Source organism: Dermacentor albipictus, chromosome 1, assembly GCF_038994185.2.
Source record: "Dermacentor albipictus isolate Rhodes 1998 colony chromosome 1, USDA_Dalb.pri_finalv2, whole genome shotgun sequence".
NCBI lineage: Eukaryota > Metazoa > Arthropoda > Arachnida > Ixodida > Ixodidae > Dermacentor > Dermacentor albipictus.
In genome coordinates, this window is record NC_091821.1 from 41,956,009 (window position 1) to 41,983,328 (window position 27,320).

The 27,320-nt window shown below is 42.5% G+C and overlaps 2 protein-coding genes across 4 annotated transcripts in view; both read left to right on the forward strand.

Annotated features, from left to right (window-relative positions):
* The first annotated feature begins 344 nt into the window (after positions 1 to 344).
* Positions 345 to 4,350, forward strand: LOC135906534 (treslin-like). Its single transcript, XM_065437986.2, has one exon. The coding sequence runs from the start codon at positions 459 to 461 to the stop codon at positions 4,113 to 4,115; it is 3,657 nt and encodes a 1,218-aa protein (XP_065294058.1). The 5' UTR covers positions 345 to 458; the 3' UTR covers positions 4,116 to 4,350.
* Positions 4,351 to 7,862: 3,512 nt separating this feature from the next.
* The window catches only part of Nak (Numb-associated kinase), a 119,673-nt gene continuing 100,215 nt past the window's right edge, over positions 7,863 to 27,320 (forward strand). For 2 of the 3 annotated variants that reach the window (XM_065437951.2, XM_065437958.2), the window contains exons 1-4: positions 7,863 to 8,638; positions 14,163 to 14,281; positions 18,423 to 18,528; positions 25,376 to 25,515. In XM_065437951.2, coding sequence (XP_065294023.1) covers positions 8,512 to 8,638; positions 14,163 to 14,281; positions 18,423 to 18,528; positions 25,376 to 25,515 — 492 coding nt within the window. In that variant the 5' untranslated portion in view covers positions 7,863 to 8,511. The remainder of the gene's footprint in view (positions 8,639 to 14,162; positions 14,282 to 18,422; positions 18,529 to 25,375; positions 25,516 to 27,320) is intronic. The other variant, XM_065437942.2, reaches the window with a different exon arrangement.

Consider the following 27,320-nt stretch of genomic DNA (forward strand, 5'->3'; position numbering starts at 1 on the left):
AGAACGCCGGATGAAAAACTACAAAAAGCCCTCGTTGCCTGGGCCGAAAGGGTCGCTCCTCGTGAGGGGCCATCCTAGGACTCGAGCCTGTCAGATCATAACCATAGAATAAGTCATAACTGAGCAGAATCTCAAAGTTGTTACCACCACCTTTAAAATTCGCGGAATTTCTCTCTTTCTTTCTCTCTCCCTCTTCTCTCTATGCTTCTGTGTTTGTGCAGTGTACGGTAAAGCATATGAGCCAAAGACCCGTAGGATGAGCTGCAAAATGCAAATGGGTACCTTTTATTTGAAAAGGACGTGGCGACTCTCTTTGTTATTAGTGGTGCCCCCGTTTTCAGAAAGCCGGCTGGCTGGCAACGTTGGATCACGAGTAGCCGACCATTTCCGTCATGGCTTGAACGGCGCGTTGTGTGTGACTGTACGAAGTTTACGAGTGATGTTTCTACTCGCGAAACATGTTTCAGTCGACGAAAGTAGTATTTTTGGTGGATGTGGCGTCGTTCTACAGCCGCGAAGACCGACTAAATGTCGCTGACTACCAGCATGCCGTGAACGCGGTCAAATACTGCTGTCTGAAGTTTCTCACGCACTTCGGCACGCACAGGACCCGGTGGGGCTACAAGTTTTACAACAGCAATGGCCTTGCCCGTCAGCGTATGGAGAAGCGCCTCTTCTGCGAGTTTAATCTGGAAACGTTCGAAGATTTCGAGGACGATCTCGTCAGGCGATTTGAACACTACAGGCAAGCATGCGATGCAATTGATCGCAGTGGTTCTCGCAACGTACCCGAAAAAGATCCCCCCTGCAGTGTGCTGCGTGCTGCACTAACGCAGATATTCTCCGAATACCAGTGGGACGCTCCTAGCCTTTCATCTCCCGTCAAGTGGAAATCAAGAAAACGCAAGAGAAACTGCGTAAGTGAAACTTGCGAAGGTGAGGAGGATGTAAACTACGTATTTAACATCTCGCCTTGCCCGCATACCGACGACGACATTGCCGCCTTCTTGGGCAGGCTGCCCACTGTCGATGGGGATGTTGCGGATGAAATTCTTCCTACCCATGTCCGTCGCCTGCTCTTCGCCAACGCGTCAGCCAAGTTTTTCTGGATTGATACGACATCCCTGGAAGCCGCCGTTGACCATGGCACGACGGCTAGCCCCAAGCTTCGGAGGGCTATAACGGCTCTTGGCGGAGACGTTATATGCATAACGACACTTGTTGCTGCTGGAAGTGTTTGTCTAGGCCAAGACGGACGAGTAGCGACACAAGGGCCCCTTAGTGCTGTCCCTTTTTGTGATGTGGCTGACTTTTATTTTTCGACGAGCATCGGGGTCAAGGCTCAACAGCAGGTGACTCCCGTAGTCTATAACGGGACCCGCATTGGATCGGCTGTGCTGTGCCAGGATTCCTCCCATGTGACTGAGGAGCGTGTCGCTGCGGAAGACTGGAAAGAGATACGGATATTGTGTAGGACAGGACAAGATGCTAAACTGTGCATTTTTCAGTCCACTCGGGTACATATATTTCGCTGTGTTGGAACGAGTTTGCATACATACTCAAAGACTCCTGCCACTGCACTGAGCGAAATACTGTCCTGTCTTGTGAATGGCAACAGTGCACTTTTTGTTGAACTGTCATTCAATCACTCGTGTCTCAGACACTTTGGTTTTCTGTTCCCCATAGACCACACTTCATTTTCTGTGCACATTGTTACAGAGCCAAACCTGTTGACACCAAAGGCATTGTTAGAAAATGCTGGTAGTGAATTTGCAGATGGTAACAGAGATGTAATGGAACATATTGGCATCTTGCGGAGAAGTAGTGATCGTACACGTTTGGAAAAGCCCTTTGCAGCACATGTACTTGAAAGGTGGTTTGTTCCTGTTTCCATGGATTGTGTAACTGATGTTAGCAACAAATGGGAACATTCCACCTCTCAAGACTGCATGCTCAGAATGCTGCGACGAGAGTACCAGACGAAATTCCCAGCCAGCAAGGGCAAGGGTGAACATAGACTCATGAGTGATCAGCCCAAGCGACCAGTGTCTGCACTTAATATGCGGAGATGCCTTAGTGCCTCTTTTCCTGTTACGTCTGCATCAGAAGCCAAGATTGAAAACGCTTCATTTAGCCAAACTGCACCCATTGCAACAGCTTGCTGTGATGTCGACCAACTTGTCATTCAGCTCAAGGAATGTTATGATGCTGCACTTGATGCAGAATTGCCAGTATCATTGTTAACATGTGCCCAGAACATTGTCAGTGTGGTCAAGCGGTTTGCTGAGAGTCAAGAAAGGGATTTAAGTAGTGGCGAAATTGCGTGCAAGGTGCTTAGGACTCACTTTACTTTGAGCTGTGTTCAGATTGCAGAGAAGTATGTGACCCTTAAGGATGATGATAGCTTCAAGCGCCGTGTTCGTGAATATCAGCTGCAAGCTCTGTTGGCATTGGAGGAGGAGGTGAACTTTCAACCAGCGGGCAATTGTGTGGAAAGAGTAACATCCCTGCTTCGAACACTTTCCTTCATCTACAACCCAGCATGTGCTAGTGAATTCTTGAAAGGTGTTGTGAGCAGAACCTATCTAGCAACCCTTAAAGACATTCTTATTGAGATTGGAGAGGAACTAAACATTCAGGTCCTTTCCACTGAGCTTGACACTTCGCTTGCTTCTGAAGGGGACCTTTTTCAGCTGGGATCTGTTCCCTCTCTGCAGTCACAGGAGTCTTATTTGTCAAGTATTCCATCATCAATCATCTTACAGCGAGGTGCTGATAATGCTAATGCAGCAGAGAACAAAGCCTTAGCCAGAGTAGATCTCTCACAGCCACTAGCACTTGAAAAACGTCAAATTGTGGTTAAGCAGGCTTTCTCAAAGCGCAGAGCAAATGATTCCAAAGTGTCAAGAAAACATTCAAAAAGGGTAAGGACAGAGGATGTACATAGTAATGAAAATGAAGTACATGCCAAAAAAAAGTCACAAAGGGGCATAATTTCAACACCAAAAGCAAAGCGTCGCCATGTCCTAAAGACAACATTTGTACCAGAGACACCTCATGGAAAACAAGGACGAAAAGCTGTCCAGCGTCGGCAAGAGCTGCTGAGGCAAAAATGTAGTGTTACCATCACACTGCCAGTAGTAGAGGAAACTCCTGAAAAGAAACACTTGTCTCGACCAACAACTTCACAGTCTCAAACCCCGGTTAAATATGCTGCTGCAGAAATACTGAGCCATGCTGAAGTGCAGTGTGCTCAGAGCAGCGTGACACCAAAGAGAAGCCTACGGCCAAAGATGCTTTTTTCTCATGTGCAAGCAACACCCCCTGAGTGGAACAGTTCGGAATGCCTCTTCAGTTCTCCTGTTAGCAATGTCTCTCCTGGTGTTGTTGAGCAGGCTGAGCAGACACCCCAAAAATTTGTTTGCAGGGGCAATGAGGTACAGCCAGGAAATGAACCACAGTGTACCTTGACACCACGTAGAAGAGTTTCAAAGAAACTTCTGAGTTCTCCTTCAACACCAAAGTCAGCACTTCATTGTGTCAGCATTGTTGATTCATCCCCAGCTGCCAAGCGAATGCTCTCAAAGTCGCCAATTGCCACTTTGAGAAGGCAAACATTGTTTCCAAAGGCTGAAACACCAAGACAGTTGTTCAGCGTGAAGAGTCATGAAAGCTCACCAATTAAGATTGTGGACTCCTTGGACATTGTTGTGGCAGCTCAGGCGAGCTCTGACATCCAGTCATATTCCATCTCTACAGAACAAATTCTACAAGCAGACAATGATGCCATGCTGAATGTGGCTTCTGCATCATCAGAAGCCTCAGTTAGCTCACCAGTGTTGCCAGAATGCACATCTCGCTTTACAAGGAGCAAATCGCGGGAAACAGGCCTTTCGCCACACGAACTGTTTGTGTTATCGCAGAGGAGCCCAGTGAAAAAGGAAAACCGTGTGTCTAAGAAGAGAGGGAACAAAACAGTGAACTGTGCTGTGCTAAAGGACAATGACCAAACTCCAAGGCAGTGTGTGACAAAAAAAATTTCTTACACTCCTCCTTCTGCATTGAGTTTGTTACACCTTACTAACTCTCCCATGCTGTTAAAAAAGAGCAAATGATTGTGCTGGTGGGTTGTTTTAATTACTGCATTTATTTGGCTATCTGTACTTTTAGCTTGAGTGCATACTGAGCTTGTTCTGAATGTCGATGTTTTCATTTTTGCTGAAATAATGTAAGTATGTACAGAAAATGGGGTTCAGCTGACACATCATTTTATACTTGAATCAGTGTCATTTATTGTACAGGGAAGAGTGGGGGACGAATGTCTGAAATAATCAAGGCCATTTTACGTAACCACACGCCTTTTTTGCCTTCTTTTCTTTGTGCCTGACAGGTAGAACCAGGTCTGTGATGATTGTATTAGCAAATTGCAAGGCGAGGGTGAGATCAGGAATTTATCCTTGAGTGACTCTACTTCATTCTAGTTTTCAAGTGCAAGACTGCATGGTCTTACAGAATAATTGAAATCTTGAAATTTGTGCTGTATGCATATTACTTCAGGATAACCATATGAAGTCAATGACCAGTGACAGAAAACAGCATTGCATGTGTCATGCAAAGGTTGTAGGTTCAGCCCCCACTGGCAGCAAATTGTCTTCCACATTTTTTAATTAGAGCAAAGCTTTCTTAGCGAACCCTAACATAAACTTTGCAAGAGATTACATGCTGCACAGATAACAATGAAGAAAGTTGTACACATGGCATTTAGTTTTACAGTATTTAAGTAACTGCTTCACAGATGTTCAAACATGTGCATGAGATATGTATAATTCTTTATTTCTACATTTCAATTAAAACATTTAATTTTTCTTATGCCTTGCTTGGCTTCATATGGTTACAAAATAATGAACAAATTAGCCCATCGGTTCCTCTGATTTTTGCTCATTACTTCAGGATAGTGTTGTACGCTGCTTTGAATTTGTACAAGGTAGCTATCTGCTTCTTGCAGGACACTTTTCCTTTGGAACAGTTAAAATGAATACATAGATATACACATGTTCAGATTCACCTGCCCGTGTTGTCTATGTACAGTTGAAACTCAGTTTAACAGAGTGATGACCACGCTCTAATTATTTCGTTAAATTGGGAAGTTCATAAAATTGAGAAAGGAATTTTTCGGTCCTTCAAAGTCTAGAATTGTAATGTAGCGATACACAAAAGCTACTGTGGCATTGTATTTGCTGCTAAACCAGCCATCTGTCACATAAACCATGAAATAACGAAAGCAACCACCACCCCGACCAAGATGGTGTTGAGTCAGCTGTTCTGTGCAGGGGTGTGGCGTGCAGCCTCGTCAAAATAGAGCTAGGGATGTGACTATGGCGCCTAGATGTTTTAACGCGATAGCTTTAGACTGCACGCTCGAAGAAGAACCTGTCTGCATCAAAATGAGAAAGGAATTGCTGCTTTCTTACTCATTTATTTCAGGAAAACTTCGTTAAATTGAGTTCGCCCAAGTTTGTTTCTTAGTTCGAGCTGATAACATTGAACCCTATGGGTACCTACTGAGGAACGTAATTTTCTTTGTTAGAACCAACATTACTCAAATTAACAAAAATAGAACTCCCCCCCAAATTTCTCGCTCGCAGCAGCCCTATAGATACCGATCCATGCTGCGTGCAGTATCGTAAACCTGCTGGTATAGTTGGAAACGCCTGCACGGCTCCAATGCAGAGATCGGGAACTTCCTAAAATCGGGTTTCGTTAGATCGAGTTTTAACTGTAGTTCTCATAAGTTAAGCTCAAAAAGTTGCTTGCACAAATGAAAATATTGCATTCTATAGTGTAAATGTTTACAGATCTAGTGGCTGCCTGCTTTAGTATGTGCGTTGCACATATTAAGCAAAATCATGACATTAAGCAATCAGAATATGGTTGTAAATGTTGCGGGCATAACATAGTGATGTTACCAGTGGGTATCTTGTGCTGTCATATGAATTTGTCTGCATCATGTGCACAATTACGCACTTTTCTTCCCTTGCTATGTACACTTGTCCACAGAAGTTTCGAAAACAAAGGTGCAGCAAGAAGGCCTCCTTACCCAGCCAGAAACAGCAGTATTGTGCTGTGCGTGTCTGTACACAAGCTAAAAAATGGCCTTTGCAATGCTTGGGTGTTTGTTTATAGGGCTAAGAAATTTGGCTGTTTCATAGTTGTCAAATTGCAAGAACATCGCGTATACACTCCCTGCTAATGATTCTGGGCGTGGCATGGCTAAACGTAAGCAGGTAAATATGCTTTTCTCGTAAGTGTACCCCTTCTTTCATTACATATCAGATGCACATAAATTTCTATTGATATATATATGTATGTATGTATATATATATATATATATATATATATATATGTGTGTGTGTGTGTGTGTGTGTGTGTGTAGTATTCAAAATAACTGGGAAGGAAATACGGATGTTCAACCAATATATGATGTCAGATGCACGCGGAACTATATCAAAGTGGCCTAATCATATTCTTGCTGCCAGTTTTTGAGAAAATTGCCACTAATATGATATTGGCTGCTGTGTAGTCGCAGATGATAAAGGAGAATAAAACAAGGGACCCTTATATAGTGCTTTAGGTGCTCGCACATGTCGTTGAGGAGATTGATCTACAGCACAATACGTTTATTTCATAGTGCAGTTCGTTATGTCTGATCCCTCCGATTGGATAACTCAATGCATTACCACGTGTGCTGCAGGCTTTCGCTTTCACGTGTTGCACGAGTGCAACATCCTGCCAATTTTTTTAAACATGGAGCATATGTGCAACTTGGCCCATTCTGGTGGATTACCTGATGAGGTGGAAATTAGATGATAAATCAGAATGTTGAGGTGGCTAAGTATATCTTACAAAAAAAAGACTCGGTATTAACTTTTCAATGGTTTATTTCGGAACACATGTTCACATTTATAAATGTAATCCAGGCAGTAATGTGTGTTAAGCAGAAATCCTGAGACTAGCAGTTTCAAAATAGTCAAGTTTTCCAAAACCCTTCCTCAAGAGGTTCGAATAACTGCAAAGCCAATGCACATTTTTATCCTGTTATGGGGCTAAATATCTCGAAGGTGGTGATAGTCTTAGGATTGTTAAATGACTCCATGACTGCTCGGCTTCACGAATAGTTAAAAAAAGTAAATGAGTGAATCCTTTAAGTTAGCTGCTTTGACATTGTGATTTGTCATGTAGGTAATCTCTGCCTATTCAAGAAATCGAACTGGAGAAGCGCTACCGGCGGTTTTTATACAATGTGCTCGAACTTAAAAAAACAAAAACGGCAGAACTCATCCCACGATAAATGCGACGTTAATGCGATTAGCGTTGAAACAATTTAGCGACACAGTCTATTGCCACCATCGAAACACGTAATGTATGAGGCGTGTCCTGCAGCCGGGATTCTTGTGCTTCCCTCTAGAAATACTGCGCCATCCAGCGCTGCCGCCGCGAAGTCTGCGCATTGCATTCCAGGTGCGAGGTGCGCGCGAACGCTAAGAATTGTTCTATCGCTGCTCGTGCGCATTTGTAGAGCAGCGCGCTAAAGCACATATCCATTCTGGGGAATGACTAAAAATTAGCACACACCCAGTGGGCCAAGTTCTGTATTCAGTGTCACCAAGTTGTGGTGCGAAGGAGGTTAGGTACAAACATCGCAAAGTGGATGAAGTTTTCAAAGAATGCTAATCGCATTAAAATAAGGTAACGTACGTGTAACAACCTAAAGCAAGTGCTCAAAAATTACTATTACTACAAAAGCGTCTCCACCGGTGAGAGTCAGAGCGTCAGTATATTTCCCGCGTGTTTTCCAGTGCGCTGGCAGACAGCAGGAAGTGCGTCCTAGTGCGGCTTCCGCTCCCGGCGATCGGCGCCGCCATGATTACTATTTCCACTTGAATTACAAACATAAACAAGCTATTCCGAGGCCGTAGAGCATAACATTGCGCTCCGCGACGCAACACAAAAATAACCGCAGGGCATCTCGAATCTCGGTCCTGCTCGTAACCATGAGACATGACCCGGCGGAACGTGCCGCCGCCGTGTCGAACGGAGACGTAACTGGAGATTGGCAGGGGGCAGCAGGCCGCTGACGCTGGCTGATTTTGAGGGGACTTTAGGCTTAGAGCGACAGCGACGCTTTGCAGTAGGCACCACTACGTCGGTTTCCTCGAGAACCGAATGGTCGCCCGCGTCGAGAACTTGACCGAATGTCAGGTAAAGAGCTGGCGCTGCTACGTCGCGCGGCGCGACGCCCCCAGTTGGATCATGCTCCCCTGAGATGCCTTATCTAGAGCACTGCGGCCCCAGTGTGAGCTGCTGTCGCAGCTATACCAGCTCGCGGACCTCGTAGCCGCGCTGAGCGGTCTTTTTCCTCGCTTGTGCAGTGACAAGAGGCTTATGTTTTAGCAACTTGGGGCAAGTCCCGGCGCCGTTCTAGACGGGAACGTCGCGCCTGCTTGATTCGAGATGAAGAAGCTCTTCTCGCGTTTCGAGAGGATTGACCAGGGCGCAGCTAGGGAAGCCAACAACTTTGTCGGAAAAGTTTTCACCGTGGGAAGGCACACCGTCGCAGTTGAAGACGTGATTGCTGAAGGTGAGTCATGACTACTTTCCTCCGCCCACTTCTATTTTCTTGCTTTATTCTGCGTCAGCCCTGTGCTCAATGAGACGTTTGTTTAAACATCTGTTTTGTTCCCGGCAAGTAGCAAATGCGAAAGTCATTGCGACACCGAGGCGCAAACGCGAAACGGACCCGAACGGGAAGAAAGCGTGTGCTTCCCTGACAGGTGGCACCTTGGGAGAATCTTTTTACTTCTGCGCTTCCGCTGATCGATTGAACCTCACACTGCTGTCACACGTCGCAGCTTGCTGTGAGCAATGCCTGCCGATGCTTGAGCCCCAGCGCGCACCTGCATTGCTTCGATGCGGAAAACGCAACTCGTTGCCTTCCGAGACTGCTTTATGTATTAAATCGGCTGTGCAGGGTGTCTGACACAGTAGCACTTCTGCTGTTTATTTCGTGTACCTCGTATGACATCGTCAGTTGGCATCGGTGCGAGGTTACCGCGGGTGAAATGTGAATGGGAGATGCAACGCCTCTTCCGAGATTAGTCACACATGTGGATGCGAGCACGAGTAAAGTGACCGGATACATTGTCACTGCGTTTGTGTCTGCTTTGAGAAATAAGAAGTTTGCAAGCGGCGCTGTGTCCCAGGCATGAGCCTTGAATTTCCAATGAGGATGCGGTGTGTCACAATGAGACCGCGCGCACACGGCAAAAACGGGGTCAACGAAAAGTGCTGAAGAGTTAATACTCCTCCCCCCAGACCCTGGGGGAAATGCAGTAGAAAAAAAAAAAAATTCGTCTAAAGAATGTCTCGCGCTGCCGCAGTGCTCGTGCCGCCGGCCCATGAACGCCCTTTTTCCTTTAATTTGACGACCTTTCTTTGATACACAGAAAAGCCCCTGCATTAAAATCCCTATCGCGCATACAATCATTGCGAGAAAATCTGCATGTATAACGCTGGCAGCCATGCTTAGGCACATTTTCTGATATGTGCCGTTTTTGGTGCTCATAGAAAGTACTGTAGAGAGGGTTTACCTTGCCTCTGTAAGAATTATGCCTCCACAATTAACATATCGTGAGAGTTGCATCCAGGAAGTACTTGAAAAGTTTTGTTGTAACGTTTCAGCGTTCTTGCACTGACAGTTGTGTATTCGAAAGCGCGCTGCCCGTGTGTTGTAGAAATGACGAGGTGCCACCATTGTTATTTAAAAATAAAATATTGTGTTGTAAGGCACACAAGAGTAACTTCGGTTAAACTTTTTGAGTTTTGTGAATTTCGGCTAGCATGTCATTTTAGTTGCAAGTTGGCCTTCTATAGTACTGGTGCTAGTGCTGCCTTTCTGGCTTCACACGGTGCAGAGCTCGCATATGCGAATTTTTCTTTTACTATCATTCCTAAAATTGATTCTACAAAAGGCTCCAAAATTTATACATTCTTATCCTGTGAATTTGGGCTGAAACCTGCTATGTTTCTGTATACGACATTGCTAATATGACAAAGCTCTTGCTGAATGTCATTTGCAATCGTCAACTTCATATACTTTTCTGGAAGTTAGTATCAAGTTTAAATTCACCTTTTACTCCTTTAAGCAGCTGGAAGGATTCACTGATATTTTTGTTGCAAGAGTGCTTTGGGAATGAGTGATTTTTTGTCATATTCTTATTTGATATGACTTGTTATTGTGTGCATGAAAAATTAAGAAAAAATTAGACGAATGAACTATGCTTACAATGAAACAGAGCTGCTATTATCATGATCCAGATGAAAGAAATTAAAGGACACTCTCACAATGCTGTACAGCTACCCATTTCCTATGCCATGTGCACCTATCCTGTACAAGTTGCAGTAAACACAATGCCTAAAGTGTGGTTTTTCATACTCTTGTCAAGGGGCAGGAGTCCTACTACCAGGGGAAATTGTGAACTTCTGCAATTGGAGGGTTATTTAGGACCTCTGGAAAGGAGGAAATTGTTTTTGCTCGTAACCTTTGCTTGGGTAAAATATTTTATGCTTGTGGTTAGAGCTGCAGGATGTCAAAGAGCTAAATTGTCTGAACCAATAATTGGTGACTTAGTCCAGGTCTTCACTTTTCGATCATTAAAACTAACATTGTAAAACATTATGTAGTAATAATCATGTGAACCCATTCCAAAATGTTCACAAATTTTTGACACTGCAATAAGTTTTTTTTATGTGGTGTCCTAGTTCAAAGTAGTTTCTGTTTTTGTGTGTGTGTGTGTGTAGTGTGTGTGTGCACCTTTCATAAGTAAAGTTTTTGCACTCATTATGGTAGAATAACTTATTTTGTTTTGTTATAGTGTACGATTGTAAGAAGTATCAGCAAGAATCTGGGACATTTGTCTGAGAATCGTAGTGTTTGAAGGGTCGAAATATTCTGAATGCTTGTATTGAAATTTGTATCCACGTGTGCAAAACATATTTATGAAAGTTACCATAGGCACAAAAAGATAACTATTGACCTAAGTTTTTATTATGGATGGACAATATTAAGTTTCAAAATGATTGCACAAAATGTGAATACCAACCTATATGAAACACAAGCAATTGCACTCTAATGCCAAGTGGTGGACCCTGAAATGACTGACTTGTTTTTAACACTAAATTTACTGGAAATTTAAAAAGCTGTTGAGCTACTTTACCTCTCTCAACAAGTTATAACAGCACTTAGCATGTGCATGAAATGTCAGTTAAGGCATAGGAAGTTGTTTATTCAGCCAACATACTATATTATAGCTATTTTTCAATGTCTTCTGTTTATCATTTCTCATTTGGTCTTTTTATTCATAAAGGCAGACTTCAAAGGACATACAATATTGGATGTGAACGACACATCTGAACCTGTTAAGGATTCTATACCCTTTGTCACAGTTGCAAATATCTAATGGACCAAGAATGGGGTAATCCAAATATAAGGAATTTAAGAAAATCAAGGAAGCCAGTGAATATTATGCACTATTCCACTAAGATGTCTGTTTTCTTTAAAGATATGTATGAGCTGATATTATGTGTATAGGTATGGTGTGTGCTGTATTGTTTTATTATGCAGAACAAAGGTACGTTCACTGAGACTACTTTGTTGGCCAAATTTAATGCCTTGTAGGCTGGAACACCTGGTGGCACATATCCACCTGACCAAGAAAAGGCAAACCAAAATACAACAAAGAGGCTGTTCAGTATCATGTGCTATTCCATAAAGGCGCCTGTGTTCTAGAGATACCAATGAGCTGACATTCTATGTGTAGGTTTTACATTGCGATATAATTTAGCAGAAAGGAGGTGCACTTTTCTACTTACTGGCACTACGTTATTGGTCAGCATTCAGCATTTTTTAAAATCTATTTAGCGAGAAACATTGCTTACATATTTACGCCACTTATGTATGACGCCGTTTTTTTTTTGCCATTCTTTTGTAAAATGCAGTTTTAAAATGGGAGGATATCTTGGGATGTGCTTATCAAGGCTGCAACATGTAGGATGTTTTAAATCATGGCCCAGGGATGCGTACAGTAGCCTCTACACTGATTTCTATGCACCTAGCTTAGGTATTGTTTTTCCTATTCGTTGTGTTGAAAGGTTACGTGATGTCATTAATCTTATGCAGCCGAACATATACCATTGTGTTGTGAACCTGTTAGGTTTCTCATCTGACTTGGGGGCTAGATGAAATGCTGAGGTACAAAACTTGCCAAAATGTGGCTTTATGCTTACGCACTTGTCTTGCCTTCTTGCATTCTGTCACTGATGTGTATGGCAAAGTTTTCTACAGCTCCGAGACATGGCACAAGTCTGCACCTCCACCACATTCTGTATTGTCTCCATCTTTGCCTCTATCATAGTAGACTATAGTAGATACTTTTTGGTTTTCTGGTGAGAGAATATTTTGTGTTGTTGAGTGTTAGATGTTTTGTGATCTTGTTACTGAATCTGTATAAATAATTTCCATGATATTAATTTCCTTTTTCTTTTAACAATTAGTGTATGCTTTTTGGAGTTAATTTGTTCCATAATCAACATATTTCAATGTTTTATCTCTGGAAAAGTTAAGTTTTGATTATTGAATGAAAGAAAAAGGAGTGAGCATATGCAGAAAACTACTCGGAGATGCTTTTTATTAGAGCTTTTTATTAAACACTTGAAAACTAATTTGGAATTATCATAAATTGGACTACAGGGAATAGAACTTTGCACGAATGCCCAGTGAGACGTTTAATTTTAAGAAGTCAGTAGAACCCATCTCACAATGACTGTCAATAGTAATGTCTTTACCATTGAATCAATATAGCTACAAAACATATTTCCACCATTTAAACAAGTTCTGTGTAAGGTGTGTATCGCCGCCATGAAGCGTGCACATGGCCTTCAAAATGCATGGCGCGCCGGTGCTTGCGAACGCTTAGAAACTCGTCATGCCGTAACCAGGCTCCTCTCTTGCGCATATTTCTGGACACACTGCACCATCTGGTGCTGCTGCCGAGAAGCATTGTGTGCCAGTGCTTGCGAACACCGAGAATTGTTCCCTCATGTGGCACGTACTCAGTGAGCCAAGTTAGCAAGAGGTTCACTGAAGAGTGGCATATTGTGGCATATCTTGTGGAATACACAGGAGTGTATTCATGGTGGAGCCTGCTAATGCATTGGCGTGAAAGACTTATTGAAAAATGGCACATACCCAGTGCCTCTGTGGTGCAGCCTGCTAAAGCGTCGGGCTGCTCTCCTTGAGGAATCCTTGCAATGTTGGTTTGATTCCACTCGGCATGCGAAGAAACTTAAGGGATATTTTTCGTCATTTTAGAGTGGCAAATTCCCAATGGCACAAGCTAGTTATCCAAATTTGTGCCAAAGACACTCATTGAAGAACGGCACATGCTCGGTAAACTCAGTTGGCATCAAATTGGTTCATTGGAGAACGGCCCTGAGTGGCATATGCCCAGTGCTCTAAGCTGGCATCAAAGATTTTCTTCGAACAGCAGTACCTACCCAGTCCCGCATCTACAGTGGCTCATGTCATCATGAGAGGTTTGTTGAAGAGTGGCACATACGTACAAATTGCCACATACTCACTGGTTCAAGTAATTCCAACAGTTGCTTTCAAACCCCGTTCCCACGGCACAACACCCCAATGTGCTACCCATTCGACCATGAACTACCCAGTGACCCAGGTAGGCAGGAAAATGGTTACGTACATAGATACTTGGCCCCCTGAAAGTGTGTGAAGTACCCTAACAATGCTTATGCATTAAAATATTCATCTGGATACTGTGAATAGTTGTATTCAATTGCTCATATGCATGGCACAAGCCTGCAACATAAATATGGCAGAGCATTTCATATTGCCAGTAATTGCGTGGAAGTGGGCTTGCGTGCTCCACTTTTTCGTTACCAAATGTTGGCATAATGTTAGGAGTAAGGCTGACTTGTTACTGCAAATCACTTTTCTAAACTTCAAGTGATGTGTAAGCAATTTTGTTCCATGCTCAGTATACAAGGTTATGGGAATTGTTTTTCTCCCCCCCCCCCTTTTTTTTCAGGAGGCTTTGCCATCGTTTTTCTGGTGAAAGGATCTAACAATGTGCGGTATGCATTAAAGCGTATGTTTGTCAATGAAGAACATGGCCTGAATGTCTGCAAACGTGAAATACAGATTGCAGTAAGTACGCATGGGAAACATGCTTTTTTGCTTGTTCAACAGTTCTATCTGGTGGATGTACATTGTTACATTATCAACACAATGTCTAATGTAGCCATACAATAGCGCTGCCATGCACAGTATTTCGGTACGCATGCGACATATATGCAGCAGCACTTATTTGTCAGTAGTAGAGTAGTTGGTATTTCGAGAAATTACAATAAGTAAATGGACTATTTATATGTGAAGTAGTGAAGCTTTATGCATACAGGAAAGGCTATGTCAATGCCATGTTTGCAAAGGTCCTTTTATTTTTGTGAAACTTCGTTGATGTTAACAAAGGCACAGTGAGCATCATTAGTGCACTCTTGTTAAATTGTTTACAATGCTAAGGTGGCTGATTAGTCTAGATTTCTGCAAAGCTTGGCGCTTGTTTACCCCTTCAACTGCAGTCCAAAACACTTTGCCATTAGCACCTCACTGCTTTACACAAAATTGGCGTATTAATTGGCGCAAATCTGTTGTCAATGAACCATAGGTTTTCTTACAACCATATGAGTGCTGTTACTTGGACTTTGAATGTACTCCAAAATATTGGACATGGCAGCACTGTACTGCTACTTGTTTGTTGTCTTCAGACTGTGGCTATACTTTATTCAGATTTTGATTTTTACTTTATTATGTTTTTAAGCCCCGCATGTTAGATTCTTTATGTACTGGCTTGAAGAGCATCCACAACTTGAGCGCTTTAACCTTTCAGGCCTTGATTATGAGTGCATGGCTGGGAAAAAAAAATTACTCCTCTGGTGTGAAATCATCCCGAGTCAAACAGGAGATGAAAAATACCAACCGGACACTGGAGACCTTATGACTTTGTGAATTTGATTGCATGGTTCCAATTAAAATCAGTAGGGTTAGATGGTACCTAAATTAGAACATTATTGCACCTGAATAGCTGATAAGAAATGGTCAAACCTTGAAAGCCTGTCATACATGGTACGTGTATTAGAGGCCATATTGCTGGTGCTATTTACGTGAAACTGTTGACTCTCTTGACTGAACATGTTTTTTATTATTGAATCAGCAACAGTGCTCAAAACTGCCTGTTGCAAACATCCATTGCTTTGATAGTTCCCATTTGGAAAGATGCATAGAAGGCGCCTGAAATGGGGCCCAAGTTCAGATGTTAAGGTGACATAAAAATTATAAAGTTAACTTGAAAAGATACCATGGGGCTACATAGATAAAAGCATACTGTAAAGGATGGTTTGCTGTATGGTTTGCGTAAAACATATCTGTGGATGTGCCTTGCTTTGTGATATTTCAAATATTAAAGGTTCCCTGAAACGGTTCGGACAAATTTTGTACACGCGTAGGGTACAGCTAGTTAATAAATCGCACCACAATTTGTGTGAAACGTCTCATATTAAGAGAGCTACAGATGATTACAAGTTACCCTCCTCCATAGCCATGCATTTTCTCCTCAACTCGTTCGCTAAATGATCAAGGCTAAGCTCCGCCTTCACTGCCTCTGCGCCATGATGGCATGTCATGTCGTCTACTTCCGGTTGACTAGGAGCGAGTGAACGAAGCCTCTCCAGCTCTCTGCCAGCTGCCTGGCAGTCGATCCCAAGCAAGAGCTATCAACGCAACATGTGCTGTGAGCATTTCTGTCTCAGCGGCGAGCGTGTCCGGTATTCCGGTAACCTCAGGCGAGATGGGCATTTTGACGAATGGGTGGAGGCATAAACTCAAGCTGATAAAGGAGCCTTGGTATAGACGTAAGCGAGCGGCCTGATTGGTCTGCATGGCCCAGCCACCTGGTGGAGCAGAGCTTCACCAGCCAAACAAAGAGCTAATATTGCTCTAACCAAATTTAAAACATTTTAAACATTTACAAAAACGTGTTCATGATTAGTGATTACGCTCCTGCAGAAAATTTACACTAGCAACAAAGTAGAATACACTTAGTTACTGCTACTGTGTTTGGTTGAGCTCTGTGCCACCAGGTGGCTGCACTATGCAGGGCGTTCTAAAGCCCCTCAAACTTCGTAAAGTAGCGACACTCTCCTCCTCCGCCTTCACTCCTCCTCGTTTCTCCTCTCTTTCACGCTCCCCCCTCGACCGTGGCGCCGCCTACACTCCTCGAGCGTAGCAACGGCGCCGGCATGCGCTCCTCGCCACTCTATAGACGCATCTCGAGCAAACATGGCGCTGATGCACAGCGCGAGCAACGGCGCCGACATGCGCTCCTCGCCACTCCGTAGGCGCATCTCGAGCAAAAATGGCGCTGATGCACAGCGCGAGCAACGGCGCCGACATGCGCTCCTCGCCACTCCGTAGGCACATCTCGAGCAAAAATGGCGCTGATGCACAGCGCGAGCAACGGCGCCGACATGCGCTCCTCGCCACTCTGTAGACGCATCTCGAGCAAAAATGGCGCTGATGCACAGCGCGAGGGCCCACGTGTTGCTATCAGGCCAACAGCGACGCGGCGTCGGCCTCGGCCAGAGCGCGCGAGGAGGAGGCGGCATTCTTCAAAGCGTGGCAGCACTTTACGAAGTTTAAGGGGCTTTAGGGCGTTCACGTTTGTGCCCCTATTCAGCCACTCCACTCGTCTGCTGCCTTGCAGATGGACACTATTGTTGCAGCTTGACATATTGCCAGTCGCTACGTTTGCCACCCACAACGTAACAAGGGCGAGCCATGGCGCTTGTGAAAAGAAAGATCGAGACTAACGCTGAGCATGGAGCTCTTGTCAACATGGAGCATGTTGTAGCACAAGCAGAAGACTCTTGCTTTGTGCTGGAAGTGCAGTGAGAAATTTCCCATGTGCATTCTCTTTCTGTTACTTTATTTTTATAGAACCAAATTAACTAACATTACAACTATTACAAACAACATTTGTTCATCATGAAGTTGGGGGAAAATATTGATGGTGCACCCTGGGCAGCCAGTCGGATAGCTTGCCATACTATGTCAAATGGTTAGGGGTGGCTGAAAATTCACCCGAGTGGTGTGCTGTAATCGGCAGCAATGTAAATTTTTAAAACCTTATAATAAATTACATGCATTAAGCGAAGCACTTAGATGTATCAAATAATGATCAGAGGGACCTACTCTAATGACTCACTACGTTGGTACAATATCATAAAAACCGTTTCAGGGTCCCTTTAATGAGGAGTTCATCTCATGTTTCATCCCTTTGCTTGTTTGACGTCCTGTGGACTTAGTGGTTGAACTCGCATTTTTATGTGGCTTAACCTTTATGTGCCGTGCTTGGGTATAATCATCTGACCGCCGATGTACACTCCTGGCCTTGCTTGAGACAGTTTTTGAATTGGAAACATCCACAGACTGGTTGCGCAATCTTCTCAGAAGTTTGTTAAACTAAAATTTTATGGTACGTTTTGTTTTTATATGATAAATCGTGCAACAAACCTTATCTATTCGTGTTGTCTCATTTTCTGACGTGGCAGTCGCGTACAAAAAACCTACTCATTTTTTGAACGATGCAGCAATTCAAGAACCTCTTGCGAGCTCCCATTCAGAACACTTTGATGTTCATCACAAGGTGCTTTCAAGGGACAATGACGACAGAGAGGCCATGCTGCCTGACGAACACTAATTATCTAATTAGATCATTGATTAGCATACATTGTAATTTTTTATTAAATTTTCGTACTAACAATTATGTAAAATGTTCATAAATATATCATCAGTAAATAGCATTTGAATTTAAAGCCTTGTAATGAGTTACTTGGTCAAATTGAATTTATTTCTCTTCTGAAAAACATCTGGCCACCCAAAGGGTTAAACACTCCAAATATATTGTAGGCAGTTTTTCAAATTTTTTTCTGGTAATTTTTGTTTTCCGTTATGAAGCCTCTAAGGCTGCGACATATGTACTGCTGCTGCTGCTGAGCTCTAAGTTGAGGGTTCAATACCTGGCTGTGGTTGCCTTATTCCAATGTGGGCTGAATGCAAGAATGCTTGTTACTTAGATTTAAGGACACTGAACATTAAGGATTCCGGTCCGTTGACATCGATTCGGGCTCCACAAAAGTGTACCATAGCCCCTGTCTTGCTTTGGAATGTCGAACTCAATCAGTCAATCAATCAATAAATCAATGCTATAATTGCTTGTTTGCTCATCTTACAGAGTAATCTGAGCGGCCACAAGAACATAATTGGCTTTGTGGATTCTGTTATCAACCATGTTGGTGGTGGCGTCTATGAGGTCCTCATGCTTATGCACTACTACAAAGGTCAGTCTGTTTGTTGTGAAATGCATCTTTTACCACAGCTTAGCTTGAACAAGGAATACGGCACTCCTACTCTTTTCTCACCAATAAACAAATCATCAGTATTGCACGAGCTAATGAAAGTGTTTCTTGCCAGTTTTGCGTAATTTTTTTTTTTTATAAAACAGCATCACTGTTTCAATTTGCAAACCTGCCATCCTTATGTGAAAATTGCCAGAAAATTGTGAGCAAATGCATTTTTCTGCTTAATCCTTCACTGTCAGTAAAATGGGGATTGTAGCGGGCCCTGTCACCTTTGTGTATGTGTTTGCCTATTATACCATCTCTGCTCCTTCAGCATCTGCTCCTACCATCTTTGCATCTTCAGTGGGATGGAGCGATGGCTGTACTACCACTCATCCACTGCTCCAGCCCCGAAGGTCTACTGGGCAGACTCTTTCTTGACGATAATTATATCCTCGTTCTTCCGGCCATGCTCAGCTAAACCGTGAGAACGGCCCGTTGTAGTATGGCCACACACGTGCAGAATGCATGGCACTGCTACTAGAATGCTAGATAGCATTCAGGAAAAAGCAGCTGGATCCACTGGACCTCCCAGGGGATAGAACAGATCAGCGACAGCCGAGCTGTCACTTGGTCCTGTTCTGGGTGGAAAGGGGCAGGGATGGAATACGCAGACATCCACACGAAGCTGTGTGCACCACAAATGCCACCAATGCCAATCTTGAAAGTGGCTCACTGTGGTTTTCATAAGAAAGGTTTGTTCAGAGGAGCTAAGTATTGAAAACTGCTCCTCGACAATTTCGTTTCCCTGTAATGAACTGCTGTAATACCCTGGCCACTGTAGCCAGCAAAAGCAAATGACAAAATGGCACCAAGCTACTCTTAGAATGCTTTGAAAAGAAGTTTTTATTTTTTGTGAAGTAGTCGTGCCACATAAGTCATGAACTGAACTAGCGGAATTAAGTAGAGCATGAATTTTTTTCCACATTCGCCAGCGTTCGCGACACTGCTGTGATTCATGCTCAGATGCCAGAGTGTTCCACTACAGTGTGTTTAAATGCAGCTGCCCAGTGACTGCACATAGTAGTCTGAAATAAAAACCCAGGAAGCACTTTTTTCCAGTGTTTTACCTTCTGCAAGAGGCTTTCACACACACACCCGTAATAATGGAGAGATGAAATCGAGAGTCTTTGAATCAGCTAATCTGATTACTAAAACCTGTAACAAGATTGTGCTCGCATGACTTCATTAATGCCAAATTGAGGCATGCATGAGCTATTACCCTCTTGATCAGCTTAGAATGTGCATTGTCAAATGGTAGAAGGCTTTTCTTAGTCCTTGGGTTATACATCCAGCACATGTAGGGCTTCTTGAAGCTGAATTTAAGGTCCAGAAATTGAATTGAGTTATTCTGTGGGCAATTCCCAGGTGAAATCTAGTCCACCAGACTCTGTCAAGGAGGTGTTAGTTAAATCTTGTTACAGGTTTTAGTAATCAGATTAGTCGATTCAAAGGCGCTCGATTTCCTCCCTCTGTTATTACGGGTGTATGCGAAAGCCTCTTGCAGAAGGTAAAATACTGGAAAAAAGTGCGGAAGTCAAAAGGAAAAATGAACACACACATAATTCCGTACGTACATAAGCTGTCCCACAATATAAAGAAGGTCGCAGCCAGATGCGATGTGCGCATTGTTTTCTGCCCCATGCAGATTGGCCAAAATTTGTGCTTTGATTGTAAATAAGCTGCCGGCTACATGCTCCAAGAAGCAGGTCACAAGCTACACCGATTGTGTTAGCGATGTCGTTTACATTATTCATCTGAAGTTTGGCGAGGTGTATATTGTACAGACGGGACAATGCTTCAATGATCGAATGAGGGAGCACCGGTTGGCGGTTGACAGCAACATCGGCGGCCACTGCAAGCACTGCCACTGCAAGTGCTGCGGCTGTGTGCCACACCTCGACAAAATGATCTTTCTAAGGAAAGCAAGAAACTGCACTAAAATGGAGATAATCGAGGCTTCTTTCGTAAAAAGAGCAGGAATAAGTGCTTTAGCATGCCATCACTATCATTAAGTGACTAAGAAATGTCATTCATAAATGATAGCCTGTAATCGCCGTTGAGATTAGAACGTGCAGCTGCCATAATTGGTTGGATTCTCAAATTATGCCTGTAATGCATGCGAGCTCATATGTACCTGCCATGATAATTCAGTGCAGATCACTAACCTACGAGCAGTGTTAACTCCTATCACCCTTGCTTATCTCTACTGTGATTACTTTTCACTTGGGTTTCTTGTATAACCTTATGTGGGTTCTGGTGAATAAACAACTGGATGTTGGCGCCCGTATGTGTCGTTCGAGTCTCACTTCGTCCTCATCTGCGTAGCCCCGTAACCTTTGTTTTTAAGATATCTGATTTGCTTGTTGTAATCAAGCCAATGATTTAGTGATAGACAGTGCATTTACCTACTGAGCACAGTAGAGGCAGCATTGGACATTATAAGCTTTTTAATAAAGTGAAATGTGTATTGGTATACTCACCAAAACATGTCTGAACATGTAGTAAATGAGTATGTCTAAGCTAAAATGAATTGGGCTTTGCAACATTCACTGTGATTATTTCTGCTAGAAAGACAGCTGGAACATGTATCTATTCTTGATATATGTGGACCTTCTAACCCTGGAAGAGAAAACTGCAGTTATTATTGTGAGAAAGTTCTCATGTTGAAACAGGACTCCCAAAAGACTGGTGTCTCTTGTATTATCTTCTTGTTTACCATACTTTCACAGTGAAGGTAAACACATTTCTGAATCTTGCACAGTATGGTGAAAGAGCAGTTTCTACTGCATGCTTCAAAGTTGATGACCCTTGTGTCTCGTAGGGCCAGCAGTGGTGCCATTACACATTAGTGTGCATTTACTGAAAGCTGGGCGAGTTGGTTCCTTGTATAAGGTCATTCCATGCCAAGTGCTCCAGACACATTACTCAAGTACAGTTCTAGGACAGCTTACACTAACTATTTGCCATATTAGCATTTAATGTGCAATATTATTTCCTCCATTGCTGATCTATTGATACTGCAGTGCATTTTTTCATTTGACTGGATACTTTGCTATGTATTTAAAATACCTTCAGTGCTGTCATTCATGTTAAAATTTGTCATTCTTGCGAATAGGCAGATAATTTTTTGTTCGATTTTCACCACCTATGTACTGCTGCTGAATGTGTCTGCACACTGTAGAGGTTGATAGGTTCACCAAGCTGCTCGCGCTGCTTTTTTCCAGGGCTCTCCCCAAGTGATAACGAGAAATAGTCAATTCAGTTTAAATCAGTAGTAGTTCTACCAGTAAGAAATGGTCAATTTGGTAGGTTTTGGAAACATTTAGGACTCTCAATTAATGTTTCCCTAATAAAATTTCCTATAAACGCTACATGTTGAAAAAGCTGTTTAAGGTTTTTAGAGGCAAGGTTGTGAAGAGCTACACACCAGATAACCTTTAAAATAATTTTCTTCTGGCACCATGTTCCATCTGCATCAGCAAAGTATGTCATGTGATGAGAAACTTTTTTCAACAAAAATATTTTGGGTGAAGACTGGTACAAAACCATCAGTAGCCATGTTCTTTTAGAAGAAAGTCTGAGATGGGCAAGCTACACATCCGGGAGACTGGCCCAATGTGAAACATGTCAACAGTCTTCACGTCAATTTTTTTTAGCTGCAAAGTTTACTTTTCTAGGATTTCAAAAAGACCCTTTTCTAGCACTTTGCTACAGCAAGGTAGATAGCAATATTTTCTGTGTATAGCTGAGCTTAATATGCTGTTTAGTGCTCCTTAATCCTGTGCCATCATTTAGTGTTTGCTGCATTCTGCAAGGTAAATTTTACCAACTCTCTGTGTGCATTATATACTATATCAAACTGGTGTTTTACTTTTTTGGTAGGTTAGGTTAGATAAGGATATTTGTGATAAGTTGGGCAAAGATTTGGAATACTAAATATATTGTCATTTGAATGAAAGGCATTAGAAACAATGTATATAACATCGCACCTCTTAAGGCAAGGTTAAACGAAGGCACTGCTAATTAGATTGGTGCAAGTGATTGCGTAATAAGTTTGCTGCACCACATGCTAGCTCACTAACTGGTGCTCATTTTCTGCAACAATGCTCCCTGCAGAAGGGCCATTTGGATGATTGCAGGACTACTTCTGGCCAAGTTAACACTGCACATTTCAAGTGACAAGTGTACTGTTGACACTTGAAGAGGCCCTTCTGCTTGAAGCTCCCAATTAGCCCTGATAACGAACTACAGGGGCGCTGCGAGCACTGCTCGCGTGACATCAGGGCACGGACTCGCGCCTGTCTGCTGCAGTTAGGGCGGTGTCCGGGCACCTTCTGCACTGTTTTCGTTTGTTCGCTCTCGATCCCTCTGCTTGTATACTTATGGCAGTCGTCTGAAATATTTTTCAAAGTCCTCATTCACGAAAATTTATTCAAAGAGCTTATTTCTTAGATGACAATGCTGTTATCAAAGGGAATGCTGCAGTGCCAGCCGAAGGAGCGCAGACCAGCCCATTGCAGGTTTTTCATGCACGGATCGACAACTGCAAAAACATAGCATATAAGAATCCAGTTAGGGGGGGGGGATACCATACCTGCCGGGGTGCAAAAAGTATGTCACAAATGCAGCTGTGCATGACTTCTACAACAGTTACCTTGATTTTAATCCACTCGCCGCGGTTGCTCAGTGGCTATGGTGTTAGGCTGCTGAGCACGAGGTCGCGGGCTCGAATTCCGGCCACGGCGGCCCCATTTCGAATGGGGCGAAATGCGAAAACACCCGTGTACTTAGATTTAGGTGCACGTTAAAGAACCCCAGGTGGTCAAAATTTCCGGAGTCCTCCACTACGGCGTGCCTCATAATCGGAAAGTGGTTTTGGCACTTAAAACCCCATAATTTATTTTTGTTATTTTTGATTTTAATCTGCTAAAACAGGTTCGCTCACGACAAGTAGTTTATAGTATAATATGGATTTTTTGCATTTCTTCACATAAACGCTCCGCAGTAACACAGGGACTTAACACTGCAGTTTAGATTCTACAAGCACCACTTGCTTCTTTAACTGCTTCTCAAAATTAGGGCGTTATTCACGGGTTTATTTTAGGTGCCGGTAATTTGACTTAAAGCTAATGAAGGCTTAGAGCTAGTTGCAGAATACGAATAGGAATGCGCCAATGTATATTACCTTTTCCGTGATACATGTTCAACTCACTTGAGCAATTTACTGGTGTCTGTTGCTTGAGTAATATACCTGACGAATCTGTTTGACGAACTGACACAGGCTGCTCGGCCCGAAATTTTTAGTAAAATATATCTTTTGGACCGTATGGCTGCAGCCAGAAAGAAGCCGAAATGTCATTCATTAGTAGCATGGATCATATTGAAGATACAATTCCCCAGAGGAGGTCAAAAATCAATTGAAATATACGAGGCTTGTGGTGTCTTCTTTATGAAGGTTTGCGAGGCTTTTTTTATGTACTGACGAAGCGAATAGTTCTCCCTTTGTATAATTGAACACTGGATCGAGACATGGTGAGGCAGAAGGTGCTTGAATTTTCCTTTTCTAGGCACCCTAAGCTGAGCTGTAGTACCTCGAGTATACTTAAGCATTGTAATTGGCTCTGTAAAAAACTGCTTCATGGTTTCAATTTGAAGTTGTAGTGAACTGATCAGTTTTGCGAACAATGCGTGCTTCACCATAACGACAGTCGGTTGCTACCGTTGTGTGAGGGGCATGCCATATATTCAATAAAGTCTACTGAGGGCCACCATGAAGCATTTCATTGCTCGAAACTGATTGGCTCTCAATTTTAACCACAAAGCTTTTCTTTCAGGTGCTTGCTACTATGGTATTTGGGAATTAAGTATGTTAATACTCTAAATGATGCGCCATCATGTTAGCAGCCGTGAGCAATTCGTTTTATGGGGGCCTGTTTCAGAGAGTGGAGGAAGTAGCAGCGAACTTTTTCATACGAAATGGGTGCCAAACATTTTCTTTTATGCATAGATCAAGTGGCCATATTTGAATAGAACAACTCACCAGAGTAATAAGAATCATGATGACAACATGATGACAACTTCGCTGGGCAGTGTCTTTCTAATACGGATGACATGTTGACACCAAATGCCAAGATTTTTCTTCCTTGTAAAATGCAACGTCTCTCATAGTTAAGTACTAAGGAAATGTTAAGTGTTTAGCAAAGCATCATACACAACTTGGCTTGTTCAATTTGCAAACATTCATTTTACACAAAATTTATGGACAGGCACGGCGCATGTGTGTATTGCAAAACCAGTAGACCCCTTTAACGCTACATAGCTTGCGATATGCAAGCCGCAAATTTTCTTGACTCATGCGCTTTTGAAGAAGAAACTGTGGTTCGGGCATTGCAGCAGAAAGAAGCCTATATATCCTTCAATAAGTATGGCATGAGCTACCCATACCCCAAGCATACATGAAGAGAACAAGCGCGTGCGGCAGTCGAGCGAGCCGGAAGCCAGTGGCGTCGTCCTGGCCATGACGTCACTCGCGAGAGGGCACAACTTCAAGTTCTCGCTGTTTATAACCTTAATTAGTATAGCTACACCATATTATTTGGCCTGAAGGAACATTCAAACATCTTAATATTTAAATTCTTAACTTTAATATGAATTGAATAAGAGATAGTGTTTGATTTATATCAAAAATTTATATTCGCATAATATTTTCTTGTTCTATTGCTTCTCTGATGGTCTTGCCAAGTTTGTGCAGATCCTGTGTGAAATGAATGGCCATTTTGTGCAGGGCATGTGCTGCAGCTGATGAATGAGAAGCTCCACACCGGATTCTCAGAGCAGGAAGTTCTCAAGATCTTCTGTGACATTTGTGAGGCGGTGTCAAGGCTGCACCATTGTCAGACACCCATTGTGCACAGGGACCTCAAGGTGGTCTTTACTGTCTTGCTTTCTTGAGTGTCTAATCATTGAGGTTATTTGATGCAGCTTTGGTCTTTTGAAACGAAAGATATTTTACTCATTTATTTATAGATACTGCAATCTCTATCATGAGATCATTGCAAGGTGGTACAGCTTAGTAAGCAGAATACAACAAAAAGAAGAGCATACATGTGAGGCAGGTCATTTTACATACAGATACACACATCACTGTAAGTGAGGGTTAAGTGCTGTACGGAGTTGAACAATGTTTAGCATCGCTGGGTTGTCAAATATTATGCAAGTACAATACTGCTGTTCACGCAGCCTTACTTGCGAAAACTTCTAAGCGCAAGAGAGTATAGGTGCTTTAGGGCAGGCCTTGCTTTGTTTTTGACCTTGGTATGTGGCCTTTCAATGCCTCCATCATAGCCTGGCTTCTATAGCTAAGTAACTGGAGATAGGAAAACTCTCATCTAGGGTGTCGAGTGTATTCATATTGTAGTTACATTTACAATGGCATGCTTTTTCATGATGAGTGATTCTAGAAGGTGCTGTGAATGGTGTACAGCAGCTTTATAGGCATGAAATCTGATAAAGAGGAAGGGGTTCTTTAAACTTTCAAGCAGTCGAGATCGACGTCAACGTCTTTGGGCTACTGCAGCTTACTCCAATCTTCTTTTTTTTCTGTTTGCCTTGAATGTTCTGTAAACGAGTTTAGAACAGGTCAGTGCACAATGTTAGTTGTCCTCTAGTCTGACACGAACATGTTCGCAATAATTCTAGCACTGTGCACTGATTAATTTCCAAAATTGCTTGACATGGTGTTACATCATGTAATTAATGAAATTGAGGGTGTGCTAATATTAATTTGGATCTCTGTTGAATGCGAATCATAGCAATAATACTTAACGCTTCTTTATTTGGGCAGCTTGCCTTGCAGCATAGATGTACATGAAAATAAGTGTGGAGGCCCTCCTTCTGCAAAATTTCAGTAGTAATTTAACACAAGTAAAATATTTTTGAATTATATCATTCAGTTCTATACACAGGTGCTGTATATACAGTTTTTTTTAACATTAACAGAATTAAAAAAAAAACGCCTTTGGCATTAAGCACAAATCTGACTTATAGAACTGGATTACTTGAAGTGGACATTAGTTGCACTGCAAATCAAAATGCATAATTCACTGATTAACGAAGCTTAACTAATTAACTTTCAATTAATTACTTCAGTGCACATACTGCAATGCACAGATTGGAGCCAGTGATTTCACAAGGCACATCCACTTGGAACGAATTTTGAAACCAGCACCAGTTTTGTAATAAGTGCTGTCAAACTTGTGGTAGAAGTGCGCTGTTGTTCCACTTATTTATTAACAAAACACCTTTTTGTGCCTTGAAGCTAAAAAGTTACTGTAACACCATGGCATTTCACTACAAACTGGTGAGAAGTCATATCTCAAGACTGATGTCATCCTCAGAATTCGTTCCAAGTGGATATGATTTTTTAGTCACCAGCTACCATTTGTAAATTGTAATATGTGCCATAAACTAATTATTTAATAGTTAATCAGTGAAACGTCAACAACGGGTGAACTACTAAATTTGATTTCTCAGGCAATTAATGTCTTCCTGTGAGAGTAATCTAGTTCAAGAATTGTGCTCCATGTAAGAGGTGATTTAAAAAAATTATGTTATCGATTAAAAAGAAAAACACCCTGTATGTTATGTTGAGAAGACCAGTTCAAAATGAGTATGCTTAGTATTTCTTTAAACAACAACAACAATGATGAAACGGTTGAAATCTAAGGTAT